The sequence below is a fragment of the Leptonotus elevatus genome, chromosome 3 (genome assembly GCF_054856555.1).
Source record: "Leptonotus elevatus isolate MCC_2025b chromosome 3, RoL_Lele_1.0, whole genome shotgun sequence".
NCBI lineage: Eukaryota > Metazoa > Chordata > Actinopteri > Syngnathiformes > Syngnathidae > Leptonotus > Leptonotus elevatus.
The window spans coordinates 29,143,506-29,169,615 of NC_141241.1; the positions used below are offsets into that span (position 1 = coordinate 29,143,506).

Here is a 26,110-nt window from a genome sequence, read left to right on the forward strand (position 1 = left end):
GGAATAGCAAGTCTATACTGCAGTGTGTGTTGCCATCAAGTCTAATATCAGGATCATGCTACGGTTTCGTTACGGTGGTGTTACGTCTCGCTTCCTCATGTCCTTCAGTTGCTAAACCGGGTTGTAAGAGATGTTTTGATCCATTTTATCCACTCCATTCATGGTGGCATCGTAGTCCAGAAACAGTGTCTTCTCCGTGATCAGACTGTACCCGCTCCTTCGATGAATATGCATTGGACTCGGGGTACTCTTCATTGTCCGACAAAATGTCCGCATGTGCAGCTCCGGCGTTAGCAGAGCTAGCCGGTGAGGCTTACTACGTGATCATAACAGTCGCGTCAAGGCTTCCAACTGTGGCGTCAACCTCGGGATTCACCATCATCATCATCATCAATCTGCATTGGTCGATGCCAACTCTCCATCGCCCGATCGAATGTCAGATTGTGTAGAAGTACCCGGTCGGTTATTGTGCGCGTTTTCCGGCCTTAGCAGCGCTAGCCACGCTTAGCCGGTGAGGCTTACTACGTGATCATAACAGTCGCGTCAAGGCTTCCAACTGTGGCGTCAACCTCGGGATTCACCATCATCATCATCATCAATCTGCATTGGTCGATGCCAACTCTCCATCGCCCGATCGAATGTCCGATTGTGTAGAAGTACCCGGTCGGTTATTGTGCGCGTTTTCCGGCCTTAGCAGCGCTAGCCGCGCTTAGCCGGTGAGGCTTACTACGTGATCATAACAGTCGCGTCAAGGCTTCCAACTGTGGCGTCAACCTCGGGATTCACCATCATCATCATCATCAATCTGCATTGGTCGATGCCAACTCTCCATCGCCCGATCGAATGTCCGATTGTGTAGAAGTACCCGGTCGGTTATTGTGCGCGTTTTCCGGCCTTAGCAGCGCTAGCCGCGCTAGCCGCGCTTAGCCGGTGAGGCTTACTACGTGATCATAACAGTCGCGTCAAGGCTTCCAACTTTGGCGTCAAGCTCGGAGTCATCATCATCGTCGACATCAATGCGCTTTTTAGTATTGATCGATGCTTTCCGTCTTTGAAAAAAATGCTCAAGCGTGAGCTGCTTGCAACCGGTTGCTTGGTCAGCCATTGTGGCTTATTCAGCCATGTCTCCTCAACACTCTAGCTCCGCCTCACGTCTTCTACTGACGCCCACGGTGGGCGGCCCATCCAACCTTGTGCAAAGAGAGTCATCGCTGCCCTCTAGGGGCCAAAACGAGTCTTTTACTAACCAGATCTGCCTGATACTTTCAGCACAGCTGCCCAAGGCTTTCCTGCACCCGTTTCCCCCAAAAAAAAAAAAAACATAGTGAACGTCTTTTAACGTCCTCGGCGCCCTTCCCTAGGTTTATGCTAAACGTTTTATAACGTTTATGGCGGTCAAAGAGTTAATGTTTAATTAGAAAAAATATCACATTTTAAAACAATGAAATTACCTAGAAATATAGTAAGTAAATGTTGTATTACAATAATTACATGATTTTATGGAAATAGGTTGCATAATTTTTGTTTGATGTAATATAACAGTATATGACACAAAAAAATGTGGTTCATCTTTCAAAATGTAAAAAAAAACCTGTTTAAAGATGCAACAATTTACTGTTATGGTAATTTATTTATAGCACTTTTCCACCTTACGAGGCCCTCAAACTGCTTTAGATTTTTACTACTAATTCACCTTCTGATGACACAGCATCAGGAGTTCAGTATTTTTCTCAAGGAGACTTGGTCACGAATGGGATCAAACGCACAACCTCTCGGATACTAGACGACCACTCTACCGTTAGCCACACCACTGCTGTTTTTAGTCATTTTATATTGTTCCCAAAAAAATAACACAAATGCAAATGTAATGTGACAACACTGCCAGTTAGCGTTCCGGGCATATTATATCTACCTGTTTTGCATATATATTGTTCCCAGAATGCATTGTGTGGCACAGGTAAAGAAGTTATAGAATGTTAATACATGTGTTTGTGTTACCATCAGGTGTGTCAAATTCAGCACGTTTTTGTTTGATTTATGTTGATCTCTGTTATTATTTTAAACAAACCATAACTTTAGGTTGTGTGTAAAATAATTCAATTCCGTGTACAAGTTGCATCGCTCATTTGAGGATTACTTGTGAAATTACAAATGTATATGTTTTAATTTTTGCCTTCTGGTTAATTGGGCCGACATTACTTTTTTTTTTTTTTTTTTTACTTTACAAGATCATCTCACGGGCCAGATTAAACTCCTTTGCAGGTCTGATCCGGCCCATGGGCCATAAATTTGACACCCCTGATTTAGGAAATTAATTGTAGTTACTTTAAAAAAAATAAAAATAAAAACAGTCAATTAACAAAGAATTTATCTTAATTTTTTTTACTATTAATTTCTCAGTAATTTTACATACTTTCTTTTTTGTTTTATTTTTTAGAGTTTTAAACGTGCCTTTTTACTGTACATTCCCTTAAAGACATATTTGTGAAATTAAAATTCATTTGTGAACATATTTTAACAATAAATATGTGTATTTCTAATGCGTTTCTCTGTAAAAGAACATACATATTGTGAGTTTTTACAGTCACTGATTTAATGTCATTTTACATTCAGCATATAAGAGCACAGTCTATTTTTTAAAATTAAATGATAGTTTAAAAAAATCTGTAAAATCAAATCAAATAAACATTGAAATTAAGTTTTTTTAAAGGAAAATTGTAGAAATGGCTGAACAGACGCAGAATGAATCTCCTCCCATGGCCAAACTCAGAAGTCAGACCTGAACTCCATTGAAAACCTGTGGAGTGAGGAAAGAGGAGAGTGCAGATGAGACAGAGGTTGCTGGCTGATTTGGAGAGATTGTGCATAGATGAAAATGAATGGTTGAACTTGCCTCTTCCTGTATTATCCCATCTTGTGAAACATAATAGAAGATAAAATCCTGTTTTGCTAGCAAAAGTGGGTTGTACAAAGTATTATCATCACAGGTGCTAATCATTATGGCACATCACACATGATTTGATGTAAAATAATTATTTCTTAATATGGGTTTTTTTCCCCCACTGAATTTGAAATAAAGGTAGGATTTCTCCCCCATTTTTGTTTTTGAATTTTGGTCCTATAAAAAAATGCAAATAATTATGGAGGGCACTATACAGTATTGTTAAATGAAACATGATTGAAAATGTATGCTGTTTCAACTGCATTTACCTTTAGCACACATTTAGTGCATACATATGCACATTATATTAAGTAGGCTATTTACGAATGATAATGTAGTGTTAGAACAGCAGCGCAGATATCAACCAAGTATCACACATTTGGAAGAGCAAGTGATCAGAACAAATGAAAACTTTTTTCTCAAACGTTTTGTATCCCATTCTCATTCGTCATTGCACCTTTTGCCTCATATAACAAGAAATAATTTATTCAGGGGCCTTGAAAGTCTCGCGGTATTACCATCCAGACATTTTGCATTCTATTTAGTCTGGTTTCACAGAATATCCTCTGTCTGTAGACAAAATCGATGTATTCAAGTGCCTCTGCTCATCCAGTGTAGATTGTCGAGGAGAGGCGAGGCGGCTCCACCAGGGATCCTCGCGTGCAAAGCCTGCGGTGTGTCGACTCTCTCTCCCTGCCCTGGGCTTTCTTGACGTATTGTGCGTCATCTCCACCGCTGCAGTTTTGTTATTTTTCTCCGCTGAGGAATCATGGCAACTCCCGCCGCGGTCAATCCGTCCGGTAAGTCAACACCTTGTTTCTTCTCTCAGGCAAATCTAACGTTTCAAGTCCTATTTTGAGACTAGAGTTCAACGATATGCGTTTTATTGTGAGTATGAAAGAAGAAGAGGGCTAAAACCGCCACCAGGCCGCCACAGCCTAGCTCCAGCATCCATCCCCTTCCCCCATATTGTGCGGTCGTTGGCAGTAGTGCTATTCTGAAATTTTTTGCTAACTTCTATGTCTTTGTCAGAATGACAGAATTGACCGAGGTGCAAATAATGCTTTTTAATATTAATGTTATATATCCTTCTGCTTATAGCTCATGTTATTTTCGCTGGCGCTTGCTTTCCTTAGTCTCAGTGACACAAAGATTATTTTGCATATTGCCCTGCTGCACTGCACTTGTTTATCGTTCGTTGGATTCTTTGTATCATCTGTGATTTACAGAAATGTAAATAGCCTGGTGCAGCCGTATTTATACCTCCTACCTTCTTGCCTGTCGATATATTGAGTGTTGAATGGTTCAACTACTCTTGGAGAAAATAAATAATGTAATGGCTTTGTTTAAACTAAAGACGCGCGATAGCACTATTACATATTACACTACAGCATATTCATTCTTTAAATCGGCTTCTAGTAACCGTGTCACCAAATTAATTGTCATTTGAATAATCAGTATACCCCATAGTACTATCTGTTCGTCCTGGGACTTCTGGTTAAAGCAAAGGAGATGTTAAGGACAAAGGTGTTGTAACCGCTATTCACACTGCAGCGACACTTTCCATTTACCGGTATTTAGTAACGAAACAAATATTAAATTGTCATTATTGATTTTTTGTTAATCTCACTTTTATATTCTCTTATTTAAGATGTCCTGTGTAGTAGTCTTAATTTTATCAGCCATTTCCAAATTTAGTCTCAGTTTTAGTCCAGTTTCAATCATGATTGTTAGATTTTATCATAGTTAGTCAACCTCATCCCGTTTTTATTTAGTTCATATATAGTCGACTATAAATCTAGCTTTTAGTCTTTATTTTAGTCCAAGAAAACATAATTTTATTCATCTAATTTTAGTCAACAAAAACTGTCAACATTTTAGTCAGGACAGTCATTTAACCCTTGTATTTTTTTTGTCAGCAGATTATGTTTAACATTTCGGATCTAAAACAATTTTGCATCAAATTTTCTCTCATCTTTTTGATTAAAAAAACAACTTTGCACACAATTACAGTATGGCTCCATGCTTTGAGCTAGTAAATTAGCCAGTATTAGTTAGCGGTCAGATTAACATTATTGTTGAAACGTTATGGCTGTTGGATTAATGTTATTTTATAACTATAATTTACTTCTTTTTTTTTAACCTTTCATCGTGAATCCACCTCCTGTCTGTCCCATGTGTTTGCTGCAGTTTTGAAAGGGGTGTGTCACTGTGTGTCACATGACAGTGTCACAGTGACAAGATTTGACAAAATCATATAATTTTTGTCTCGTTTTTGTTCATGAACTAAAATGTCCATAGATTTTAGATAATTTTTTTTCGTCTTGTCTTCATTAGTCGACGAAAATGCACACTGATTTAGTCCCAGTTATTGTTTATTAATGAGGCTAGTCTAGTCTAGTTTTAGTCCGGTGAAAAATGTGTGCTGCCGAAATTATTTTTGTTTAGTTTTCGTTGATGAAATTAACACTACTGTGTAGTTGATTCCTTAATGTACTAAAGCCAACAAACAACTCAAAATGAATATTATTAGGGCTGCAGCTATGAAATATTTTGGTATTCAGATATTTTTCTGAAAATCCTAGCAAATAATCGGGTATTTGGTTTTATATATATATATATATATATATATATATATATATATATATATATATATATATATATACATACACACACACACACACACACTTGCTTGGTTAAAGAACAATTATAAATACAGAAGAGAAAAAAACACATTTGCATGTAATAATGAACAACCAGTTTGGGGGAGATACAGCATCAGTGGCGTGCACAGACATTTTGGGGGGCAAGTGCTTCGGGGGGGAAAAACGGCACTTTTGCAGATATGGAATAACTTATTGACAATTCTAAGATGACGTCACCGGTCAAGATGGTGGTCAATTTGCTGAACAAAATCTATCCACTCATTGAAAAATATTGGACTTTGGATCATTGTAATTTGACTTGAGAGAATTATTTTGATTTCAAAATGTGATGAGATTTCATTTAACTACTATAACAATCGGTGTATGATATTCACAGGAAAAAGCATTACGTTTACGCCGTTTGCTTTCACTGTATGAAGGAAACATTTGCATTACATTGGGGAAGTGTTAGAAATGCCCAGATGCACACACATATAGTATTATTAATAATAATAATAACAATAATAATCCAGAGTTAGTTTTAATAACAGCCTATCAAGGCAACATGACTACAAGACTTGTAGCATAGAAGAAATAACTTATAACTTAAGTTATGGTTTGTACCAGAGGTGGGCGTTCCGTCAACTAGGGCTGTGCAGATCGATCCAAGTATTGACAGGATCGATACTAACGTGAGTATCAGTATCGGATCAATACCAAAACGCTAGTATAGATATTTTAAATTTATTCATTTATTTTGGTTTCTCATGGGTCCCTTGTGCAATTCCTTTGAAATGTAATCGTCAATGAGGGACACTCAGTTGTATCTGCAATGTCTTCCAAGCAGAGTTGGGAATAAACACTACGCAGTCAATAAGCTCATGCAATAAACATGAAGCAATAAACCCACCAGCATTGTGTCACATAGTATACCAGTCATTTCAACCAGAATTTCAAAATGATTACTTTCACAACATGACAAGTAAGGTACATGGCTGGGATGTCATTGTTTGTAGTGTGGTCCACAGTCAGAGTTGTATGAAATGAAATGCATTAAATTGACACAATCTTGCTCAAAAGATGCAGGAACAAACTTAAAGTAATAAAAAGCTGTGATTTTGATTAAAATAGTTAAGTATTAAGAGATGTTTCTGTCATTTTGCTTTTTATGCACACCAGTGAGTAGCTAAAATTCGTTACTTGAAAAAATGTACAACAAAGGTAATACAATTATTTTTGCTTTTTAATACTGCCGCATTAAATAGTCAAAGATGTATTCTCTGTTTCGTCATGATAAGTACATTGGTCACCAAATCACCAAAAAGGGAAACAAGAAAAACGCCAAACATACCACAGACAAATTTGCACAGCACGCACAGTAGTAACCGTGTATGGTGTGGCAATCATGCTGCAAATGATCACAACCTGTATTGTGACATAATGTAACAGATAGCACAACAAGTGTGAGCATTGTGACATAAGACACATTGCTGGGAAGTCATTGTTTGTAGTGCGGTCCACAGTCAGGGTTGTATTAAGTGAAAAATCCTTAAATACACAAGACACAATCTTGCTCAAAACATTCATGGTGCACTCAGGAACAAACTTAAAGTAAAAAAAAAAGCAGTGATTTTGATTAAAATGTTTCTGTCATTTTGCTTTTTATGCAAATTGGTGTTGGTGAAAATCGCCATGATTGGCTGTGCTAGCAGGAAATGCAAATCAGTTGTTACTTTTACTTCTAACGTGCCTGAGTGATCTTTTTTTCCTATTTCATTATAAGCTAAAGCTGTGGGCAGCTATAAAGGGCCCTTGCAGCACGGGCTACTTTGGGGTACTTGCAGGTTGGGGTAGTGGCAAGTTGGGGTCGTGGCACATTGGAAGCAGAATTTCGTTGAAAATAGCATAATAAACCTTTACATATGATTTTTTTTTTTGCCAGGTGTGATGAGTGTGTAAAGCTTTTTGGTCAATGATAATACCCCCAAAAATCAGCATAATTTTGGCAATAAGTTTCCCCCATTGGCATTGTTTTAAAAGTGTGTGTGTGTGTGTGTATATATATATATATATATATATATATATATATAAGGGGTGTGAATTGCCTAGTACCTGGCGATTCGCTTCGTATCACGATTCATAGGTCACGATTCGATTCGATTAATCCCGATACGAATATAAATCTATAAATTGATTATCACGATTTTTTTAAACTCAAATTTAAAAAATACTAATCAGTAAACTTGTACATGTACACTGTAAGTTTTGTATGAAATTCAGGCTTATAACCGAGCCACTGCATTTAACAAATAAATTGCAGTCTGTTTCATGTTTGAGGCTTAATGGTCCATTAATATAACATTCTTCCATGCTTAATGTGTGAATCCTAACCCTAAGTAAGACGTTTTGTTGCATATTTCCATTAAAAAATGTATGTTTAAAAATCGATTCGGCTGCATATTGGATCGATTCGAGAATTGTGTGCTGTAATATCGCGATATATTGCCGAATCGATTTTTTCTAACACTCCTAATATGTTTATATATATATGTATATATTTATATATATATAAGGTCTAATGTCAAGGTCTAGGCCAAGATTGAAGCCAATTGGATCAAACGTGTAGGAGAAGGGAGTATGCCTAAACACTCTTCTGAGCAAATATGAAGAAGATCCAGTTAACGTGTTTGGAGAAAAAAGTTGAAGAATTAAAAAAAGAAATACAAAAAAAAATTAGTTTGTGTATGTATTCAGACCTGGACTCTCATCAAATGTGTGAAATTTTGAGAAGATAGGATCATCTGGGTCAAGTTAACGCAGCTTTTATTGTCAAATGTTACAATATTCAGTGTGGGGCATGATCAACATCTTAAGGCTTTTCTGACCAATTTTCAATTGGATCTTTTCAACGAGCTGGGCTCAGTCGATGAAAACGTAAAGTATGACATTTCTTGTCACCACTAAGTGGCGCTACATGTATAACCGAATATTATCCTATAGATGTTTTCAGGCCGTGGCTATTAAGATGCATGAGAAGTTTGGGATTTTTTGGAGTTTGTACAGCCGAGCTATTAGGCATTTCCTCTTTTTTGATGAAGTATAAACATTTTTTCCTTTGTGGCGAAACACAAAATTTGAGGCCCCGCCCCCGTCATATAGTATTTCAAAAAGTCACGATTTTTCCCCCAGTTGTTGTCCCAGGTCTTGAGATGATGCATGCCAAGTTAGAAGTAAATCGGATGAAAACTGTTGGCAAATGGGCAAAAAGAATGACCACAGTGAATGTGCAAAATTGGGCCAAAATTGGACATTCAAAAATTCATAGCTCACTTCCTGTACATTTTAGGATATGGCTTTCACTGACTTTTTTGTGTGTCTCGGGGGCTTCATGTGCCTGCCCATTTTTGTAGCCCTCGGTCAAACGTGCCGGGATTGGTGCATATTTGTCCACGCTAGGTGGCGCTATATGTTGTTATGTTGTTATGGCAACTTCATAATATCAAATTTTTCGCCCAGCCCGAGGAGTGTGCAAAGTTTGGCGAGTTTTCGTAAATCATTTACCAAGAAGAAAAAGAAGAAGAATACTTACAAAAAACAAGGGGGACCTCGCAGCGGTAGCTGTTCGGGCCCTAATAATTCTTACAAACACAAGAGGGACCTCACAGCGGTAGCTACTCGGGCCCTAATAATTCTTACAAACACAAGAGGGACCTCACAGCGGTAGCTACTCGGGCCCTAACTAGAGCTGCGAGCAGCTATGAAGGGCCCTTGCATCCCGGGCCACTTTGGGGTACTTGCATGTTGGGATACTGGCACTTTGGGGTACTGGCAAATTCTAAGCCAAATTTATTTGAAAATGGTATAATAAACCTTTACATATGGATCGTTTGGTCAATGTTAAGACCCTCAGAATTTTTTGGCAATGAGTTGCCCTGATTGGCATTTTTTAAAGTACATATATATATACACATCATTGTTAGTTTTACTCATAGCACAATATTATTTGTATTGTCCATAGAGGGCATAAAAAAAAAATAAATAAAAAGTACATATGTGTTGATAGGTCTGATGCCACTGAACATTTTGAGTGTTGGAAAGTTTAAAAAATATTCATAAATGACTAGTCTACTTATCACTAGTGTTGTTCCGATACCGATACTGGTATTGGTAGAGGCCCTGATAATGCATTAAAACAGTGGTATCGGTATCGGTGAGTACGAACAAGTAACATGCCGATACCATTAATTCTGACGCTAATTAGGACTTTGGATGCAGCATCATGTGTCTTGCTCATGCACGACATTCACTGATGTGTGACATGTTCACTGCATGCCAAGCTAAGATATCCCATTGTCCCTTAAATGCTCTGAACCAATGGCAGGACAGCTTTTTCATGTTGAGAAAAAAAAAACTTAGGTATCGGTATGGTATCAGCATCGGCCGATACTGCAAAGCTGGATATCGAAATCGGTATTGTGGGCCAAAAAACGGTATCGGAACACACTTGTTATCACACTTACAAAGAGTATCCAAATTTTGGACAAAATACCTTATGTGTCGTAATTTTTTTTGCCGACCTAAGGGCTAGGTGATGCTATATTTATAACTGAATATTGTCATAGAGATACCTTCAGGTCGTGACTATAAACATACATGTAAAGTTTTGGATTTTTTTGGAGCATGTACCAAGGAGTTACTACGCATTTCGTCTTTCATGGCGAAGGAAATATGAAACACAAAAAATTATGCCGCGTCCCCGTCAAATAGTATTTTTGAGGGTCAAGATTTTTTCCCCCCTGTTGATGGGCAAGGTCTTGACATGGTCCTGGCCAAGTTTGAAGTAAATCGGCTGAAACGTGTAGGAGAAATGGGCAAAAGAATGCCCCCTGTAAATGTGCAAAAATCGACAAAAAATGACATTCAAAATAATGAGACATTCAAAAATTCGTAGCTCACTTTCTGTTTATTTTAGCAGATCACTCCAAGAGACGTTTTATAGGTCTTGGGTTCCCTGATATACCATTTCGTAGATTTTGCGTAAACGTACAACCCGGGCTGCTTTGTTAAAGATTTGTATGGGGCGCTAGTGAGACATTTTTGTATAAATCGTACAATACATGATAAAATATTGCTAATTTTGCCAGGCCAGATGTGTGTACCAAGTTTTATGAGTTTCTCTGCATGTTTAGGCCCTCAAAATCTGCGTTGTATTCTCTGCGAACAGTGCCTTGCCACACCCAGAGCAATCCATTTATGTCATGGAGCCATGTCATTATGACAACTTCATAATATCGAATTTTTCGCCGTGCCCGAAGAGTGTGCAAAGTTTGATGAGTTTTCGTTCATTTCTAGGGAGTCAAAAATTTTATAGTTTGCAGAGAAGAAGAAGAAGAATATGAACGAAAAACAATAGGGACCTCGCAGCGGTAGCTGCTCGGGCCCTAATAATAATAATTCTTACAAAAACAAGAGGGACTTTGCAGCGGTAGTTGTTTTTCATTCGCATTCTTCTTTTTCTTCTTCTTCTTCTTCTTCGCAAACGATCACATTTTGTACACCATTGACATTAACGAAAACTCACCAAAAAGTTTCACACTCTTCGGGCACGACGAAAAATTTGATATGTCATAATGACATGGCTCCATAGCGCCCCGTACAGGACAAAAATAAAAACCAATCCCGGCATGTTTTGACCTACAGCTACATTTTGAGGGCCTAAACATGCACAGAACCTCGTGAAACTATATATTAGGGGTGTGAATTCCCTAGTACCTGGTGATTTGATTCGTATCACGATTCATAGGTTTCGATTCGATACCGATTAATCCTGATACGAATCTATAAATTGATTATTATTTTTTTACTCAAATTTAGAAAATTTTAATCAGTAAACTTGTACATGTACACTGTAAGATTTGTATGCAAATGTATTTATTTATCTGAAAATTCAGGCTTATAACTGAGCCACTGCCTTTAACAAACAGGTTGCAGTCTGTTTCATGTTTGAACAGCACTGAAATAAAATATTAAGGCTTAATGTTCCATTAATATAACATTTGTCCATGCTTAATGTGTGAATCCTAACCCTAAGTAAGACGTTTTGTTGAATATTCCCATAAAAAATTTATGTTTAAAAATCGATTCGAGAATTGCGTGCTGTAATATCGCGATATATTGCCGATTTTTTTTTAAACACCCCTTCAAACAGATTGCGTATTAGTTTTGTTATTATTTCCCCATATTTCGACACAATAAATCAAGTATGGCAGTAATAATGTACAATATTTTGTATATAATGACTTCTTATTCAGAAGATCTTTGGTTTTATATAGGATACCTAGGGTTTTGTTATTTTTCTTTTAACATTTTCTATAGGAGAGTTCCAGCATAATTTTAAATCAGTTACAACGGCAAGAAATTTTATTTTATTTATTTAAATTGTTTCAACAATGATTTTGACTTGATGTTTGATTAGCCTAGTGCCAAAGATTCTGAACTTTGTTTTGTCGAGATTCAAAGATAATTTGTTTGTCAAACCAGTTTTTTTTTAGTAGATATAGCTCTTTTTCCACAGTACTCAGAAGCTGTTTGAGATTTTCTCCAGAGCAATATAAAGTTGTATCATCAGCAAATATATATATATTTTTAAAGTTTAGCATACACATGACAACACATATCATTAACTCATTCACTCCCAGCCATTTTCACTGAAGCAACCCTCTTCGCTCCCGGCTGTTTTATTGAATTTTGACTGATTTTGCAAGGTCCACATAATATTTTGTTTTATTGCTATAAAATCATGGAACCTACCAAAAGAAAGATTAGAGTCTCTTCTTTCTCTTGCTTTTTGCCGCGCTTCAGGTGTCACATGACTAGGGGTGGGAACCTCTGGGTACCCCACGATACAATGCGATACAAGGCTCACGATAACGATTATCTCACGATATGATGATACCGCGATTATCGATTCTATTGGTCAGGTAATAAATCCACGATAATCTACGATAAAACTACTCAAGACATAAATGTGTTTTTTCAATGAGAAAATAGTTTCTTTTTGTACCATCACTGAAACAAAATATTAAAACTGGTGTATTTTTTACAGTGAGAACAAATACAAATGTCTTCTTAACAGAGACCACTTTCTGTGAACAAATTTGTGTCTTTCTTAAACATTATTTTAATGCAACATGGCAGCAGTCAGTTACATAGTGAATTGTTTCATTTTATAAACTGTGACGATTTTTTTGTGTAACATTGCAAAAGTAAATAAATAGAATTACTTAAATATTAAATATAATTAAATCAATATTAATATTCCTCAGAAATTGTGTGCTTCAAAAAGTCGAACCATAAAATAGGTTTTAAAATGTTACGTATGCAAAACTGAGTCAGTTGCTGGACAGATAATAAATATCTTACACAAGTAAAAGTAAGCTCATGAGTCTTCTTCGCCCAAAGACTTCCATACATTTCCCCGCCACTCTTTTGAGGTGCTCCTCCTAGTGGTCTACCAAGTAATTGCTCAATAAGTAATGAGCAATGGAGCCTTTATAGTGGCTGTATATTAACTACAAATATCGCGAAACTTGCGTAGGCGTATCGATAATCTATCGAGAAACAAAGTATTACGATTTATCGTGATATCAATAATCGGCACACTCCTACACATGACTATGGACTATACCACAAAAGTAGTTGGTTTATTATTTAATGAGTTCTGGTTGGAGAATGGAGGATTTTTGTTATGATTAATATATGTTGCAGATATTGTTTATTCACATACTTTAGATGCTTTTGGGTTACTTTTTGTATTAAACCTGTTTAAGCGCTAAATAGTTTGCCCAGAGGGAGGGGCTAAGGGGTATTTAAGGGAGCCTAAATTCATTAGTGGGGGGGTGCTCAGCCAAGTGGGATGGTGAGTGACTGGTTACCACAGTAAGTTGCAGAAATGACAAACAAATATTGTTGGGATTGTTTTTGCACTGGACTTGCACTGTAAATATTTGTCACATTTTTAATGCTGTGTTGGTGTAAATAAAAAACACTTCACTGAAGTTTTTCGACTGCGCCATCATTTCCCCCCCCCCCTTTTTTTTTTAAATGAACCCGTGACAAACGTATAAATATGTTTTTGGGAGTGAAGGCGAATGTATTAAAAAATTGATTTATATGTTTTTGGGAGTGAAGGACAAAATATTACAGTTTTTCTCCATAGGTTTGGCACATTTCTTGAAACTTAGATGACATTTTCAAAACTGCAAGCTCATTTGGACAAACAGACTTACATTTGTGCACAACCTATCAGTTCATTAGCAAAAGCACATATCTATCCCAAAACTGCTCACACATGCTTCACTCCAAGTTCCTTTCCTAAACAAAGAGTCGGTACAGTCACAACTGCAAAGATCTTTCTCAACTGCTTTGGCTCATCTGCATTCACTTAGTTCTTTTGCCAAAAATAACTTGGATGATTTTGCACAACTCTTTGGATCATCTGCAAAAGCTCATATCTCTCCCAAAACAGCTCACCTATGTGTCAAAATCAAATTTATATGTAATACAAGTAGTCAGTGCCCCCAAAATGCATCGTCCCTTTGGCATTCTATGAGCACCACAAGTCAAAATCATTAGATGTTTTCCCACAACAGCTAACAAAATACAATTATATATAAAACTGAAGGGGAAAAAAGATTTTACAAGAGCAGTATTCAAAGTTTGCGGTTTGACATACTCACAGTTAAGGACATTGCAACAGTTTTTATTCACACAAAGTTACTTACACATTAGAGTGCAACAAAAAAAAGTGTAAGCCAAATTCTGTATATTTATGAAAAACTAATAACTAAAATCATATCTCGCACACAGCGTAAATGAAGAACCAACTACTGTAACACTTTCACTAGCCTCTCCTCTCTTGGCCATCATCCTCATTCTCTTGGCAATCCATACGCTGCTCTCTGTTTGGCCAAAGGTTTTTATCTACATCGCAGCGGATGTTTTCCCTTGCAATGCAGCGAGGAAAAAAACGGCGTTAATGTCTCAACCATCCTCTACACTGATCCCCTGTGATATGTTGGACACATTTTGACAATTGAACAGATTATTTTGCATAGTATGACTTACACGCTGAAATCCTGCTGACATGTTTTGGAGAGGACAGCCATTAGACTAAAAAATAACTAATCCAGCTCGATCAGCAAGATCTATTCATTCGGAAAATGTGCTAAATGTGGGCAAATTGTGCTAACTGTAGGCTAAATGTACACAACTATTAGCACAGATCCACTGAGGCAATTGAGACATGTTCTAAGACAATGGCAATTTGATGAAAGCAATGAGACATGCTATTCAGTTGAGACCAATTGTAAGGTAGTTTAGGGATTTGTCCATGGTATTTTGAAAATCTCAGTTTCAAGAAATGTGCCAAACCTATGGAGAAAAACTGTAAAAACAAACCAAAACAAAACGGATTTATATATTTTTGGGAGTGAAGGACAAAGCCTTAAAAACATATTTATATGTTTTTGAGTTTGAATGAGTCAATATATAATATAAATAATTTAGGACCAAGCACAGCCAGTAATCATGAAACCTACCAAAAGAGAGATTAGAATATCTTCTTTCATCAGGGAAAAATATATATTTGTATCTGAGTAATCTTCAACTGATTTGATTTGAAATTGATAAAATGCACATACTGATTTCTATCATCTAGGTAACTCTTAATCCATTTAGATGACAGACCTAAAGAGGTCTATGTAGCTAGGCTTGATAATGAAAGGAGATTATTGCATTTTTGTGTAATAAATTGTATGGTATCTGGTGTTCTGTCCTCCAGAGATGGGCAGTGAGTTGCCGGGTACAGTTGTGATGCCGGGGGCAGTTGGCTCTGGCCCGGTAAGGATGGGAGGATCTGTGCCAGGTCGTGGTGGCAAGAGAAGATCAGGCGGGTGAGTATGTCTTATTATCCTCCGACCAATGTTGAAACATCTTGACCCCAGATTAGCATGCAGGAAAATAATGAAAAAATTGGGGATCAAAATTGGTATCGAACATCCCTAATCCTGACCATGCGCCATGACATGCATATATAGTTTCATAACAAATAGAAGTACCTCAATGGCAATAATTGAGGCAACTGAAGAAATTACCAATGCACTAGATAAAGGATAGGCAAGTTTGGTCCTAGAGAGCCGCAGTCCTGCATGTTTTCGGTGTCTCCTACCTCCAAACCCAGGTGTTTCAAATCATCAGCTCATCATTACGTTCTGCAGGAGCCTCTCAGCTGTGTTCGAGGAGGGAGACATCAAAAATATGCAGGACTACGGCTCTCTAGGACCGAAATTGCCTATCCCTGCACTAGATTAAAAAAAATATAATAATGCAGTTGGGATTTTTATTGATCTCAAAAAAGCATTTGAAACAATTAACCATTCCATCTTAGTAAAATAAATTAGAACGATATAGGATTGGAGGAGTTGCTGGAGACTGGATAAGAAGTTATTTAAAAGGAAAGGTACAATATGTTAAAATGGGGCAGCAGATATCTGGAAAATGTGGCATTGCTTGTGGTGTTCCCCGGGGGTCCATATTAGGGCCAATATTATTATAAGTACATTAATGACATCTTTAATGTGTCCCACTCATTAAAACTCATACTTTTCGCGGATGACAACAATATATTTTATAGTAGTAATAATTACAATGAGCGTGTTAGTACTGTGAATAACGAACTTAATAAAATATAAATATACTATAGGCGTCCAAATTGATAATGTAAGTGCGATTACATTTTTAGGTGTCATAATTGGAAAGCCTATATCAGACACACACAAATAAAATCTCTAAAAGCCTCTCAGTTATGAATAAAGTTATGTCTTGATGAGGATTGTCTCCGTACATTATATTGTACGCTGGTCCTCTCCCACTTCACATACTGTGTGAGGTGTGGGGGAAAACCTGCCACGGTGCAATAGAGCCATTAGTCATATTACAAAAATGTGCTTTGCGGATCATACACAAGGTTGGATTTCTTGAACACACACATATATTTTTATTCAATCAAAATTACTCAAATTTAAAGATCTAGTTAAATATAATACTTCAATAATCTTATACAAAGCATTCAATAAATTATTGCCAATTAAACTACAACAGTTCTTTAAACTAAAAGTTAGTTCATAATTTGAGAGGATATGGAGAGTTTATATTACCCAAATTCAGAATGAATTGCAAAAGTTTGTGTGTGTCAGTATGTGGATATTGGTCACAATATTTCAGAGAGAGGACCTTGAATTTTAGAAATATTTGGTGCAAGTGTGTCCTTGCTGTTACTACTGTTGCTATTGTCTCTTGCTATAGTTGATATGTTACCATTAGGGGTATTAGAAAAAATCGATTCGGCAATATATCGCGATATTACAGTGCACAATTTTCTAATTGATTCGATATGCGGCCGAATCTATTTTTAAACATCAATTTTTTATGGGAATATTCAACAAAACATCTTACTTAGGGTTAGGATTCACACATTAAGCATGGAAGAATGTTATATTAATGGAACATTAAGCCTTAATATTTTATTTCAGTGGTGTTCAAACATGAAAGTTTGTTAAATGCAGCGGTTATAAGCCTGAATTTTCAGATCAATAAATACATTTTGATACAAATCTTACAGTGTACATGTACAAGTTTACTGATTAGTATTTTCTGAATTTAAGTTAAAAATAAAATAAAAAATAATAATCGCAATAATCAATTCATAGATTGGGATTGGGATTGGTATCGAATCGTGACCTATGAATCGTGATACGAATTGAATCGCCAGGTACTAGGCAATTCACACCCCTAGTTACCAGTGTTGGTATGATTGGTATTGGTTGCCTATGGTAACATCACCATTATTAGCACTCAACAATTCAGTTAATGGTAGGTCATGATGTTAAATTGTTAGGATAGCAATATTGTAACTTGCAGGAAGTATATATATGTATATTTGTGTTTTATAGATTAGAGAGATTTCAGGCTTTTTTTCCCTGTTCATATTATAAAACTACAGTATGAATTGTTTCTCCTGTGTTCAACTGTTAAGTTGTTGCCTGCAATAAATAAAAATGAATTAATGAATGTATTTTCTAAATTCAACTGACTCATTTTTTACAGGCAACATACTTTAAGAGTTCCAATAAGAATATGCTATCACTGCTATTATACTGCGCTCGGATGGATGGATGGATAGCCCAACAATTGATTGTATAGCATCTCAAAAAATAAAACTCATAAGGCTACTTGAGCAGCTGAACTACAAAGCCAATTAACGTTGTGACGTGTAAATAAAAACAGAATACAATGATTTGAAAATACTTTTCAACCTTATTCACAAGAATACACTACAAAGACAAGATAATTTATTTAGTGTTCAAACTCATGATTTATTTATTTTTGTATTTTTGGGGAGAGATGAATATTCTCTCATTTCTAAACTGATGCTTACAACAAGTAAAAAAGAAAAAAAAAGAAGCTGGGACAGTGGCAACAAAAGACTGAGAAAGTTGAAGAATGCTCAAAAAACACATTTGGAACATTCCTCGGGTGAACAGGTTAATCATAAAGAGCAGAGTGTGTTAGGCGTGCGCAAAAGCGCAGGTAAAGGATTTAAATGCAACTCAAATGGTGGGCAAGGTTTACAGTTTTTATTGAACAAAAAGGAGCTTGACGCATAACTGAACACCAACAAAAAGCGATGTGACAAAAGGTCAACGTCTACCTACAGAAAAACTAAATAACTAACCAAGGAAGGTGGGTGGAGTACCACGGGAGGAAGATAGGCTACTAACTAAGATTAAGAATGAAAACAAAAAGACCTACAACTAGAAAAATTCCCGCGGAAATTTTGAATGGGCCTGCTAACTCTTGCAACTCTTTTCAATGAGCTGAACAGTTTAAAATTTCAACCGTTGAAATCGCTCAAGAAATGTGCAAGTTAACCATAATCAAGATCAAATAAAGTATCTTACTGTCCCTTTAAGAAATATGCACATTCACGCACACACATTTGATTTTAACCAACATTTCAATGAGCTGAACAGTTTAAAATTTAAACCATTGAAATCGCTCAAGAAATGTAAAAGTTAACCATAATCTACTAAAAGTATTACTGCCCCTTTAAGAAACATGCACATTCACGCACACACATTTGATTTTAACTAACATTTCAATGAGATGAACAGTTTAAAATTTCAACCATTGAAATCGCTCAAGAAATGTAAAAGTTAACCATAATCAAGATCAAATAAAGTATCTTACTGTCCCTTTAAGAAACATGCACATTCACGCACACACATTTGATTTTAACCAACATTTCAATGAGCTGAACAGTTTAAAATTTAAACCATTGAAATCGCTCAAGAAATGTAAAAGTTAACCATAATCAAGATCAAATAAAGTATCTTACTGTCCCTTTAAGAAATATGCACATTCACGCACACACATTTGATTTTAACCAACATTTCAATGAGCTGAACAGTTTAAAATTTAAACCATTGAAATCGCTCAAGAAATGTAAAAGTTAACCATAATCAACAGTATGTTACTGCCCCTTTAAGAAACATGCACATTCACGCACACACATTTGATTTTAAGTAACATTTCAATGAGCTGAACAGTTTAAAATTTAAACCATTGAAATCGGTCAAGAAATGTGGAAGTTCACCATAATCAACATCAACTAAAAGTATCTTACTGCCCCTTTACAAAACATGCACATTCACGCACACACATTTGATTTTAAGTTGTTAGGAGACGTCACGCACCAACTTTCCATTGATTTGTATAGGATTACGCTCACCTCAAACAAAAGCCTCTCACGACTTAACGGTTGAAGATGCAGATTCCAGAAATGGCTCGTTAGAACGGCAAGGGTTTGGGGAACGCGAACATGTTCTCAGTTTTTTAATCGGATGAAAAATGACCAAATGAGAGCAGGTTGAAAACTTATGATTGATCGAAAATGAAGAGGGAAAAAACGGCGAAATTAACATGGAGGAGATAGGCGCCAAAGTCCGACTTCTCCTCGCTTAAAGTGAAAATAAAGGTACTAAATGACACCTTAGCCATATAAAACTTAGTTTTTCCGAAAGCAGAGGCTTGTGGCTACAAAACGTGCGAATTTGATGTCTAGTGAGCAAAGATTGTGGCCATGGTGACGAGTTGAAGTGAAACTTTTGGAAATATATTTTTTGGTTCCCGTCACTGAAGCCTTAATTAGTCACACTCTAAATAGGCGACTTCCACCCTTTGCTCACTGTCTTTGAACCCGCACAGGGGGAAGAGCTTTCATTCCTTAATTTTTTTTTTGACACTGAGCTAAAGATGGGAAAAATTCCAACAAAATGAGCTAAAATTCATATCGGTCGGCTAACGTATGCGCGCGCAGCGTGTCTTTGAAAAAGGTGCTTTATTGGGGTTGATGTCTTTCGGATTCCCATTCATTCCTATGGGACTTTTATTGGGAGTTTTTTGGGAATAGTGTCGCCATGGTAACTGGGAATTCTTATAAAAATAATAGCGCAGCGAGTCAGATCGAGCCGCATCGTTTGATACCTCATTTGTCCCGGTGCGATCTACGGTTCGGGCCGCATTTTTGCGGAAAAATCCGTGGAAGATAATATAATAAAAAGAAAATGAAGAAAAACTAGAAAAATTCCCGCGGAAATTTTGAATGGGCCTGCTAACTCTTGCAACTCTTTTCAATGAGCAGTTTAAAATTTCAACCGTTGAAATCGCTCAAGAAATGTGGAAGTTATAATCAAGTAAAAGTATTACTGCCCCTTTAAGAAACATGCACATTCACGCACATACATTTGATTTTAAGTAACATTTCAATGAGCTGAACAGTTTAAAATTTCAACCATTGAAATCGGTCAAGAAATGTGGAAGTTAACCATAATCAAGATCAAATAAAGTATCTTACTGTCCCTTTAAGAAATATGCACATTCACGCACACACATTTGATTTTAACCAACATTTCAATGAGCTGAACAGTTTAAAATTTCAACCATTGAAATCGCTCAAGAAATGTAAAAGTTAACCATAATCAACAGTATGTTACTGCCCCTTTAAGAAACATGCACATTCACGCACACACATTTGATTTTAAGTAACATTTCAATGAGCTGAACAGTTTAAAATTTAAACCATTGAAATCGGTCAAGAAATGTGGAAGTTCACCATAATCAAGATCAAATAAAGTATCTTACTGTCCCTTTAAGAAATATGCACATTCACACACACACATTTGATTTTAACCAACATTTCAATGAGCTGAACAGTTTAAAATTTAAACCATTGAAATCGCTCAAGAAATGTAAAAGTTAACCATAATCAACAGTATGTTACTGCCCCTTTAAGAAACATGCACATTCACGCACACACATTTGATTTTAAGTAACATTTCAATGAGCTGAACAGTTTAAAATTTCAACCATTGAAATCGCTCAAGAAATGTGGAAGTTCACCATAATCAACATCAACTAAAAGTATCTTACTGCCCCTTTACAAAACATGCACATTCACGCACACACATTTGATTTTAAGTTGTGAGGAGACGTCACGCACCAACGTTCCATTAATTTGTATAGGATTACGCTCACCTCAAACAAAAGCCTCTCGCGACTTAACGGTTAAAGATGCAGATTCCAGAAATGGCTCGTTAGAACGGCAAGGGTTTGGGGAACGCGAGCATGTTCTCAGTTTTTTAATCGGATGAAAAATGACCAAATGAGAGCAAGTTGAAAACTTATGATTGATCGAAAATGAAGAGGGAAAAACGGCGAAAATTACATTGAAAAGAGATCAAAATAGTGCGACTTCTCCTCGTTTAAAGTGAAAATAAAGGTACTAAATGACACCTTAGCCAAATAAAACTTAGTTCTTCAGAAAGCAGAGGCTTGTGGCTACAAAATGTGCGAATTTGATGTCTAGTGAGCAAAGATTGTGGCCATGGTGACGAGTTGAAGTGAAACTTTTGGAAATATATTTTTTGGTTCCCAGCACTCAGACCTTAATTAGTCACGCTCTAACTGATGCAAGAAAGGCGACTTTCACCCCTTTGCTCACTGTCTTTGAACCCGCACAGGGGGGAGAGCTTTCATTCCTTAATTTTTTTTTTGACACTGAGCTAAAGATGACAAAAATTCCAACAAAATGAGCTAATTTTCATATCGGTCGGTTAACGTATGCGCGCGCAGCGTGTCTTTGAAAAAGGTGCTTGATTGGAGTTGATCTCTTTCGGATTCCCATTCATTCCTATGGGACTTTATTTGGGAGTTTTTTGGGAATAGCGTCGCCATGGTAACTGGGAATTCTTAGAAAAATAATGCCGCACCGAGTCAGATCGAGCCGCATCGTTTGATACCTCATTCGTGCCGGTGCGATCTACGGTACGGGCCGCATTTTAGCAGAAAAAAACGCGGAAGATTAAAAAATAACTAGAAAAATTCCCGCGGAAATTTTGAATGGGCCTGCTAAGTCGCGTGGAAACACGCAATAAAAATAACATTTAAACCATTGAAATCGCTCAAGAAATGTGGAAGTTAACCATAATCTACTAAAAGTATTACTGCCCCTTTAAGAAACATGCACATTCACGCACACACATTTGATTTTAAGTAACATTTCAATGAGCTGAACAGTTTAAAAATTAAACTATTGAAATCGGTCAAGAAATGTGGAATCTACCATAATCAACAGTATGTTACTGCCCCTTTAAGAAACATGCACATTCACGCACACACATTTGATTTTAAGTAACATTTCAATGAGCTGAACAGTTTAAACTTTCAACCATTGAAATGGGTCAAGAAATGTGGAAGTTAACCATAATCAACACTATGTTACTGCCCCTTTAAGAAACATGCACATTCACGCACACACATTTGATTTTAAGTAACATTTCAATGAGCTGAACAGTTTAAAATTCAAACCATTGAAATCGGTCAAGAAATGTGGAATCTACCATAATTAACAGTATCTCACTGCCCCTTTACAAAACATGCACATTCACGCACACACATTTGATTTTAAGTTGTGAGGAGACGTCACGCACCAACACTCCATTGATTTGTATAGGATTACGCTCACCTCAAACAAAAGCCTCTCGCGACTTAACGGTTGAATATGCAGATTCCAGAAATGGCTCGTTAGAACGGCAAGGGTTTGGGGAACGCGAGCATGTTCTCAGTTTTTTAATCGGATGAAAAATGACCAAATGAGAGCAAGTTGAAAACTTATGATTGATCGAAAATGAAGAGGGAAAAACGGCGAAAATTACATTGAAAAGAGATCAAAATAGTGCGACTTCTCCTCGTTTAAAGTGAAAATAAAGGTACTAAATGACACCTTAGCCAAATAAAACTTAGTTCTTCAGAAAGCAGAGGCTTGTGGCTACAAAATGTGCGAATTTGATGTCTAGTGAGCAAAGATTGTGGCCATGGTGACGAGTTGAAGTGAAACTTTTGGAAATATATTTTTTGGTTCCCAGCACTCAGACCTTAATTAGTCACGCTCTAACTGATGCAAGAAAGGCGACTTTCACCCCTTTGCTCACTGTCTTTGAACCCGCACAGGGGGGAGAGCTTTCATTCCTTAATTTTTTTTTTGACACTGAGCTAAAGATGACAAAAATTCCAACAAAATGAGCTAATTTTCATATCGGTCGGTTAACGTATGCGCGCGCAGCGTGTCTTTGAAAAAGGTGCTTGATTGGAGTTGATCTCTTTCGGATTCCCATTCATTCCTATGGGACTTTATTTGGGAGTTTTTTGGGAATAGCGTCGCCATGGTAACTGGGAATTCTTAGAAAAATAATGCCGCACCGAGTCAGATCGAGCCGCATCGTTTGATACCTCATTCGTGCCGGTGCGATCTACGGTACGGGCCGCATTTTAGCAGAAAAAAACGCGGAAGATTAAAAAATAACTAGAAAAATTCCCGCGGAAATTTTGAATGGGCCTGCTAACTCTTGCAACTCTTTTCAATGAGCTGAACAGTTTAAAATTTCAACCGTTGAAATCGCTCAAGAAATGTGCAAGTTAACCATAATCTACTAAAAGTATTACTGCCCCTTTAAGAAACATGCACATTCACGCGCATACATTTGATTTTAACTAACATTTCAATGAGCTGAACAGTTTAAAAATTCAACCATTGAAATCGCTCAAGAAATGTGCAAGTTAACCATAATCAAGATCAAATAAAGTATCTTACTGTCCCTTTAAGAAATATGCACATTCACGCACACACATTTGATTTTAAGCAACATTTCAATGAGCTGAACAGTTTAAAATTCAAACCATTGAAATCGGTCAAGAAATGTGGAATCTACCATAATTAACAGTATCTCACTGCCCCTTTACAAAACATGCACATTCACGCACACACATTTGATTTTAAGTTGTGAGGAGACGTCACGCACCAACACTCCATTGATTTGTATAGGATTACGCTCACCTCAAACAAAAGCCTCTCGCGACTTAACGGTTGAAGATGCAGATTCCAGAAATGGCTCGTTAGAACGGCAAGGGTTTGGGGAACGCGAGCATGTTCTCAGTTTTTTAATCGGATGAAAAATGACCAAATGAGAGCAGGTTGAAAACTTATGATTGATCGAAAATGAAGAGGCAAAAACGGCGAAAATTACATTGAAAAGAGATCAAAAATGTGCGACTTCTCCTCGCTTAAAGTGAAAATAAAGGTACTAAATGACACCTTAGCCAAATAAAACTTAGTTCTTCAGAAAGCAGAGGCTTGTGGCTACAAAATGTGCGAATTTGATGTCTAGTGAGCAAAGATTGTGGCCATGGTGACGAGTTGAAGTGAAACTTTTGGAAATATATTTTTTGGTTCCCAGCACTCAGACCTTAATTAGTCACACTCTAACTGATGCAAGAAAGGCGACTTTCACCCCTTTGCTCACTGTCTTTGAACCCGCACAGGGGGGAGAGCTTTCATTCCTTAATTTTTTTTTTGACACTGAGCTAAAGATGACAAAAATTCCAACAAAATGAGCTAATTTTCATATCGGTCGGTTAACGTATGCGCGCGCAGCGTGTCTTTGAAAAAGGTGCTTGATTGGAGTTGATCTCTTTCGGATTCCCATTCATTCCTATGGGACTTTATTTGGGAGTTTTTTGGGAATAGCGTCGCCATGGTAACTGGGAATTCTTATAAAAATAATAGCGCAGCGAGTCAGATCGAGCCGCATCGTTTGATACCTCTTTTGTCCCGGTGCGATCTACGGTTCGGGCCCTATTTTTGCGGAAAAGTCGCTGGAAGATGATATAAAAACTAGAAAAATTCCCGCGGAAATTTTGAATGGGCCTGCTAACTCTTTTCAATGAGCTGAACAGTTTAAAATTTAAACCATGGAAATCGCTCAAGAAATGTAAAAGTTAACCATAATCAAGATCAAATAAAGTATCTTACTGTCCCTTTAAGAAATATGCACATTCACGCACACACATTTGATTTTAACCAACATTTCAATGAGCTAAACAGTTTAAACTTTCAACCATTGAAATCGCTCAAGAAATGTAAAAGTTAACCATAATCAACAGTATGTTACTGCCCCTTTAAGAAACATGCACATTCACGCACACACATTTGATTTTAAGTAACATTTCAATGAGCTGAACAGTTTAAAATTCAAACCATTGAAATCGGTCAAGAAATGTGGAATCTACCATAATTAACAGTATCTCACTGCCCCTTTACAAAACATGCACATTCACGCACACACATTTGATTTTAAGTTGTGAGGAGACGTCACGCACCAACACTCCATTGATTTGTATAGGATTACGCTCACCTCAAACAAAAGCCTCTCGCGACTTAACGGTTGAAGATGCAGATTCCAGAAATGGCTCGTTAGAACGGCAAGGGTTTGGGGAACGCGAGCATGTTCTCAGTTTTTTAATCGGATGAAAAATGACCAAATGAGAGCAGGTTGAAAACTTATGATTGATCGAAAATGAAGAGGGAAAAAACGGCGAAATTAACATGGAGGAGATAGGCGTCAAAGTCCGACTTCTCCTCGCTTAAAGTGAAAATAAAGGTACTAAATGACACCGTAGCCAAATAAAACTTAGTTTTTCAGAAAGCAGAGGCTTGTGGCTATAAAATGTGCGAATTTGATGTCTAGTGAGCAAAGATTGTGGCAATGGTGACGAGTTGAAGTGAAACTTTTGGAAATAGATTTTTTGGTTCCCGTCACTGAAAGCTTAATTGCATATCAGAGTGGCGATTACACTCACTGTCTTTGAACCCGCACAGGGGGAAGAGCTTTCATTCCTTAATTTTTTTTTTGACACTGAGCTAAAGATGACAAAAATTCCAACAAAATGAGCTAAAATTCATATCAATCGGTTAACGTATGCGCGCGCAGCGTCTCTTTGAAAAAGGTGCTTGATGTGTGATTTTGTCTTTCCTTTTCCCATTCATTCCTATGGGACTTTTATTTGGGAG

At 36.9% G+C, this 26,110-nt stretch overlaps 1 protein-coding gene across 1 annotated transcript in view; it reads left to right on the plus strand.

Moving 5' to 3' along the window:
• Positions 1-3,443: 3,443 nt before the first annotated feature.
• The window catches only part of arnt2 (aryl-hydrocarbon receptor nuclear translocator 2), a 132,448-nt gene continuing 109,781 nt past the window's right edge, over positions 3,444-26,110 (plus strand). The window contains exons 1-2 of the mRNA XM_086071335.1: positions 3,444-3,741; positions 15,428-15,539. Of these exons, the coding sequence (XP_085927461.1) occupies positions 3,711-3,741; positions 15,428-15,539 (143 nt within the window). The 5' untranslated portion in view covers positions 3,444-3,710. The remainder of the gene's footprint in view (positions 3,742-15,427; positions 15,540-26,110) is intronic.